Here is a 7516-nt window from a genome sequence, read left to right as displayed (position 1 = left end):
GGCAGAGCAGCAGACAGAGTGAGAGGGGGAAGCAGGCTCCACACTGAGCAGAGTCCAATGCGGGGCTCGATCCCAGGACCCTGAGATCATGACCTGAGCCGAAGGCAGAGGCTTAACCCATTGAGCCACCCAGGCGCCCCTTGAATTATCTTTTCTTAAATGACCAAGAACTCAAAGCTGCTGTCAGATCCTCCTTCCTCAGTACCAGGAATAAATTAACTACTAGATCCAGCTAATAATTTTGTACATTTTGATAGAAGTGCTTTCATGTAAAACAGTTCACCACTTTATAATGCTAAGTGAAGTTCTGATTCCGGAGGGCAGGGGAATGGAAGTATCTTAAAGTCAGAGAAGTAAATATGGGGGAGGTGGTCACAATAGGAAGAAATCAGAGCAAGAGTTCAGCAGAAACACCCGCCAATCACTACGGAAAGTGCGAGAAATGTTGATCTCAGTGAAAGATGCAAAGAACCTAAGCCCATTTTAAAAGGTGAGAAAAAGAATGCTGTAACTGAAGCTAAGTATTCTAGAGACAAGGATATTACTTCCAGGATAAACTGTAAAGCAACACTGCCCAAGGGCTCTTTTAGGAAACCCAGAGCCCAGCATTCTACAAAGTGAAAATTCAAACTTGTCCTTTATTTCCTTTGCAATATCCATGGCAATACCATACAGGATCCTCACCTGAGAAAGGGAGCATACAGTTTTTAGCAAAAACTAAGAAAAAGCCAAATGGTTCTTTATAATGGCTCAAAAGAGCAGAATGCAATCCAGTGTTCTATACCCAGGGAAACCCTAAAGCTGTATCTATACCTTAAAATGAGAATTCGGGGCACCTGGGTGGTACAGCTGGTTAAGCATCCAACTCTTGCTGGTTTCAGCTCGGACTATGATCTCAGGGCTAAGCCCCGCATCTAGCTCCAAGCCTAGCATGGAGTCTGGCTGAGGTTCTCTCTCTCCTTCTGCCCCTCCCACCCATGGTCTCTCTCTCTTTCTAAAATAAATCAATCTTTAAAAAAAAAAAAAAAAAAAAAGAATCCAAATACTGGAAATTCTCCTGCAAAGATAATTTACCCAAGGCAAAGGGGCACGGATTCCTCTCCTTTCTTAAATTACACAAACGGTTAACAAACCGCCAAACCTTTAGGTCAACACATGAGATTTAATCCGAACTGTCTTCTTATTGTGAAGAGTGTAGCACAAGAGTCACACTTGGCCTTTCTGAGCTTCAGTCTCCAAACCCAGAAATGAGTGATACTAGTTAGTTCACAGGGAGGTGGTTATGAGTATCTGAGATACCAAGTCCTTCAACAGAAACTTTCACATAAAGTATCTATTATGTTGGGTATTATTTTGATAAACTTTAATCATAAATTAACTATCCCTTCGGGTTAGCTCTCCCCTCCATTCTAAACCTCATCTCAGTTGTAATGAAAGCTTAAGAAAGGTCAGGAAAAGTGAGTTGGGCATAAATAACTTTGATTTGTGCATTCAGACCGGGAAGTCTCTGACAATTTCTTAAGCTTCGGTGTCTAAATTAAGACTTCAAGGCAGGTAATTTGAGTGAGTAAAACAGTACACGACCGAAGTTCATATTCCATTTGGTTCTTTTTATTAGAAGTTGAGAATACAGCAAGTAAGGGAAATCCCATGGCGAATGGAACCATCACACAGAGGCCTTTCTGAAACCCCAACCTTCTATGATCCCCAAAAAATGTGCTTTGTGGCTTCAGCAATTTATAAAGGGGAAGGGGAAAATACTGAAAAAGGCCACTATTTAATGGTTAAAGAATGAAGCTGTAGAGGTCCTAACCAGCCTAGGGCCAATGAAGAAAATTAAAAATCTGCACAGAGCAAGCAAGCCTCTGATGCTGAGAGTAAGGCATTCAGGCGCCAACCTGGTGAGAGTTCTCAGCGAGCACTGTGAAGACCAAGTGCACAGTGAGGCTGTTGGTAGTGAGTTGCACGTAGACACACACACATAAATGGGCGCACACACACGCACTCGCACACACACCCTAAAGAGGGAGATTTTTACTGGATGACACATCATTGATGTTAATTTCATTTTTCCTAACAGTTTGTGCTATGTTGAACCAGATTTAGCTCCTCCTTTGGGGTGTGGGGTGACTGGGCCCAGAAACTTCTACTTCTGTTGGTGGTGTTACAGGGCTGCATCTTATACCCTGTATCCCAAAGTGCATGACCGAAGAGCAAGTCTGGCTTCTGATATGTGCTGTTGCTTTCATGAGACTAAGTGTCCCTCCTTCCAGATGGCCACTGCCCTGCTGGACTATTCCCTCAAAGGGAGGAATATTGTTCTTTATTGTGTCAGGCACCACACCAGTTCACCTACTCAAGTCTCTCGTTGGGTCCCTTGGTACCCAAGGCAGTGACCTTACCCAGAACCAAAATACTCTTAAATCCTTCCCCAGTTCTATAGTGGAGTCCTTCTTCCCAGTTCCCAGCTTTTGCTGGAGACTGGAAGGGGAGAGAAAGGAGATTACCAACAAGACAACACTCTGCTGGATACCAGACTCTTCCCATATGCCAAACGCCTACTGGAGGGTGCCAGCCCCCAGACTTAGGGCTTCAATGTTTAGTTCTAAAACCCACAATCCCCAAGATGTAACTCAATCACCTGAAACCTTGGGTGACAACAAGTAACCCAAGACTCAAGTGCTATTTTGGTGGTTTGCCTATGAGCCAAGATTAGAATTCTGTGAACCAGATCCTTCCCCTACCACTCTCCCTGACACCATAACAGGATACCTCTGGGGCATGAGCAAACTTTTTCTACTCCTAGCAGCTCTTCAAAGATATGGCTGTACCAGACTCCCTGGCAATAACATACCATTTTCTTCTGCAACTTCCCACCATGCTAACCCTGAAAACTGGGGTTTGGGGAATACTGATGACTCCTTGGTAGGTACTGGACTGGCTTTCTTGTTCAAAGACAGCTGATATGTATGTCACGACTAGGCTTACTAAGACAGTGGTGCCAGAGGTGAAATTTACCTTTCCTGATCCAGAGGAAGCCTTCTCCCAACCTATGTACATGAGCTCAAGAGGCACCTGGACAAGCTGCAATCTTTTTTGTGGCTGGCTCCATGCCAAGAACTGTGATGTCAGGGAAAAGGTCAATTTGTATTCCCAAGACAAGGAAGGGTAGTTAGGGCAGTGACTTTAACAGAAGGATTCTGGGGCGTTCCTGAGCTCCACAGCAAAGATACAGAAAACTGTCACATCCCTGCAGATAAAAATCACCACAAAACTGAATAGGATGCCATAAAGTAATCTGATCAGCCCCCGGGCTAACATTTCCAGAGTTCCTCCTACTGTCTCCACTACCCCTTTGCTGGCATAATTGACTTTCCCAAGTAAATGGCTCTACTCTTTAGAAGGGGTCACTCAGCATAGAAAACAAATCACTCTCTCAAATGATACCTTAACTAGAGCCTTTATCTAACACATCCTGTCAGCCATTCACATGCTGCTTCCACTGAGAAAACACATACAGCTTCCTTCCACCTTGGGACTCCCTAAGGCTCTCAGACATGAGAGTGGTCATGTGATCACTGGGCTGGGGCTATACTTTCTGCCCCACAGGGTCCAAGGTATGCCAGCCTTTAGAAGGCACCTTGGTGCACCAAGGCATTATACATTCTGGGGCCATCACCTGATCCTCCTACAGTCACTTTGTGCAAAATTGAAACAGTGTGTGGTACTTGCATGTTTCGTTCTGTACAAAATTCCCCTCCCTCCCCTACCCCTATGTTTTAAACGTTTATATAAATTCTTAAACAGTGAGTTAGAAATCTTATTTACATTAATTTCTTTGTTCTCCCAAAAGAGCATCTAAAATCACATTCCCACCCTTTAACAGGATATAAATGTTCACCTAAATTGGTTTTTAAATTGATTTAAGGAGCGAGAAAGGGAGAAGAACGAACCACCAGCTAAACTGTGTTCCCATCTTCTACAAAGAAATATGACACGGATCAGAAGCCAGTTTGCCAAGGTCGTGCAGAGCCCTCAATCAGTAGATCCCAATTATAAGTCAGGGTTTGGGCCATTTCTCCTTTTCTCCAAATTGATGCACTCCATCCTTTGAGGTATGATTTATTTTTGTTTTTCTCTTCTCAGTCGTGTACCAGGTGGAGCCCCAGGGGCATCACAAAGCCCACGAGCCTGTCAAAGTTTGGGGGCTCCTCTGGCACTGGCATCAATGGCCGGTAAGGGAGGCCTGCAGACGCTGCAGGCCCTGTTCAGGGTCACAGTCCCCGGCTTCTGGAAGGTGTCACAGTGCATCCTCTTCACTGCAGCCTCCACCAATCATGAAACGGAACTCCTGGAGGTTTGAGACGCCATGGAAGTGAACGAAAGCGCCAGCAACCACAAAGATGTGAAACAGCTGATGAGAGTGAAACTGGAGGGGGGTAGGGGAGAAACCCATTCATTATTTAAGTCTGCTAAAGAGTCTTCAGGTTGTTTGTGCTGAGCAGGGCAGGGAATGGAGGTTACAGAGCTCAAAATTCAAGGTGTCCACAGATCTTGAACATCCATTAGGCATATCACATTCTGCTGAACTGAAGGCCAGCTGTCCCCAAAGAAATCAAGGTGCTACCGCTAAATTCTAACCATGAAGATGTGTACACATATCATAGGAGTATCTGGTGAACTCAGGCCAATGGCATACACACACCCTTGCTAACAGACTACAAGGCTACAGTTAGACACAGGGAGGTTTTCCTGTTTGCTGAAGAAAGCTTCTATCATGGCAGTAAAAAGCACCAGAGCTATGGCCAATTTAAATGTTGCTCTCTCTCAGAAAAACTAAAGGGATTTCCAGGATTAGGTAGAAGGTTGAAACATTATGTCTCTCCAGCTCTAAGACTCTGAAATTTCACAAACAACATACCTATCAAAAGACTTGGAAGGTCAGGTCTTTTCATTCCTTCTCTAATCAGAAGTGGTCTACAAGCACATGAGCTTTTTTTCTGATTTAATCTCTTCTGTTGAATGCTAGTTCATTTTTTAAAAGGGATCTATCAATTGCTCAGTGCACCAACATTACTTCAAAAATTATACTATTCTCTCATTATCATCTCAAAATGAAAAAGTACAGTGGCAAAACAGTATTCATAAAGAGAAAGGTATTAACTTTAGAGGTTAAACTAGAAAGAGCCATAAGTCACATCCCAGGAAAAGGTTCCTAGGAAATCAATTCATTCTCAAAATTCTCAAAATAAGTTGGGGGGGGGGGGGATCTCCATAACTGATGTCAAAATGATGAGAAGGCAATCTCCAAAAGATAAATTAACTAATTTGAATCTGAAAAGGTTGCCTAAATTAGCATTATATTCATTTTATGGAGGGCTAAATTAAACTTTGAAGACTGGATGATCAATTTAGTTTACAATAATCAGCAACAGGTCAAGGAACAGAATTCTAAAGGTCAGACTTCATATCAAACAATTCTTTAAGGCGCCTGTATGGCTCTGGGTTAAAGCCTCTGCCTTCGGCTCAGGTCATGATCCCAGGGTCCTGGGATCGAGCCCTGATCTCTGCTTGGCAGGAGCCTGCTTCCCCATCTTTCTGCCTGCCTCTCTGCCTACCTGTGATCTCTGTCAAATAAATAAATAAAATCTTTAAAAAAAAAAACAAAAAACAAAAACAAAAAAAACCTCTTCAATCCTGCACCTACTGAAAATGTTTCAGGCCATTTTCAATTACAAAATTTTCCATCTATTGGACCCTTATATTTCTTTCCCCTTCTCTTTCCCTCTCTCTTAACCACAATTTAGTTAGCTCTCCTTCCTCTCTTGCTACCAAACACACCTAAACACAAATCTCTTGTTACAAATCACCGAATTTTAGTATCAAAAAGAACTCTGGTAGGGGTGGCCTGGGTGGCTCTCGTAACTGGTTAAGCCCCTGCCTTCAGCTCAGGTCATGATCTCAGGGTCCTGGGATCGAGCCCTGCATCAGGCTCCCTGCTCAGCAGAGAGTCTGTTTCTCCCTCTCCCTTTGTCCCTTACCCCTGCTCATACTCTCTCTCTCTCAAATAAATAAAATCTTTTAAAAGGGGGGGGGTGGGGCTTTGATAAACAATCTAGTCAATCACCCTCATTTTCTAAATGAGGAAACCAAAACAAACTGTCTTCCTTGCCAGTTCAGTGTACTACAGGAGCAGACTCTGATATTAGACTAGCCTGATTCAAATTCTACTTTTTTCACCCAGCAGTAACTTGTCCTAACATTGGACAAGTTACCTAATCTCCCTAAACCTCATTTCCTGATCTGTAAAATGAAAACATTAATAACAGTGTCATACCTTATAGGGCCAATGTATTAAATGAGGTAACCTGTGCAAAGCACTCACTCAGTACCATGCCAGCCACCAAGTAAGTGTTCAGTAAATGTTAGTCCTCACTGTACTTACCATTCAGAGACACACAACTAATGAAGAAGAGTTACAACTAAAATACGGGTCTCTCAATTTTGAGTCTAAAACAACTTCAATTATTTCACTTCCTGGTCTGCCAGTAATATACTATCAGATATGTATGTATACATACTACCTCCCCCTGGTCATACTTACCCAGATATCACACTTGCCAGGAAAAAAGCGTTCAGGGATGCGCGCAGCATAGAGGGCGGCGCCTGTGATATAGAGGCTGGCCATCAGCATCAGCCAGCCGATCTGCCCTATGGTGGCGGCCTTCAGGAATCCCTCCGAGATGACATAGTGCAAGGTAGGAATGATTCCACTCAGGCCAAGGCCCAAAAATACTCCTGGCAATCACAAGAATAAAATAAAGTAAAAATGCAGAAGAGAAATAAGGAAGAAAAAATATTACAATATAGCACTAGTAATTCTATAAACAGTATTTCAAGTATGATGCTTCTTGTTTGAAAGGAAAAAGGTGGTCTTCAAACTCTGGGATACTGTCACAACAGACAGCAGCAGCTGTGTTCTAAAAGATAGACCCATTTACAAAGGCAAGGAGCCTCCTGCTGAGAGAGGCTCAGCTTAACAAGTCAGCAGTCCTCAATGGGTTTAGAACTGTGTTGCTAAGTTCTTCAGGTACAGACAGCTCTAGAAGTTTGTTTAAACCTTCCTCAATGCTTCCACTTTGTAGACAAAAGAGACTGCAATACAGAGCAATTTCACATATTTTGTCTCCCCTCTAAAACAACAGGGATTCCCGGCATTGAAGTGGAATGGAAGAGCAGGGGGTGGTAACTGAGGAGGTTGGAGGGAGGTCACAACTGCTCCTGAAAGCTCCCAGACCCAGAAATAGTATCTGGTACAGAAATCTATCAGAATCATTCCACCACAACCCTACTGCCTTCAAAATCATCTACAGCAGTGTTTTTCAAACTTCTGGATATGACTTAGGCTGTAAGATCAACTAAGTGAATCTGGATTAGCATTTTTTTATTTTTTAGTGAACTACAATGAAATAAAAATCAGACTGTCACAAATGGAATGTTAAGTAACAGTTTGTAA

At 43.0% G+C, this 7516-nt stretch overlaps 1 protein-coding gene across 8 annotated transcripts in view; it reads right to left on the bottom strand.

Annotated features, from left to right (window-relative positions):
* Positions 1–1589: 1589 nt before the first annotated feature.
* ADIPOR2 (adiponectin receptor 2) overlaps positions 1590–7516 on the bottom strand; it is a 94545-nt gene continuing 88618 nt past the window's right edge. For all 8 annotated transcript variants that reach the window (XM_082738194.1, XM_082738191.1, XM_082738192.1 and 5 more), the window contains 2 exons: positions 6605–6798; positions 1590–4429 (listed from right to left, as the gene is read on the bottom strand). In XM_082738194.1, coding sequence (XP_082594320.1) covers positions 4301–4429; positions 6605–6798 — 323 coding nt within the window. In that variant the 3' untranslated portion in view covers positions 1590–4300. The remainder of the gene's footprint in view (positions 4430–6604; positions 6799–7516) is intronic.

The sequence above is a fragment of the Mustela nivalis genome (genome assembly GCF_964662115.1).
Source record: "Mustela nivalis genome assembly, chromosome: 7".
Lineage (NCBI taxonomy): Eukaryota > Metazoa > Chordata > Mammalia > Carnivora > Mustelidae > Mustela > Mustela nivalis.
The sequence above is the reverse complement of the archived record's forward strand: the minus strand, read 5'-3'. Positions and strand labels throughout refer to the sequence as shown.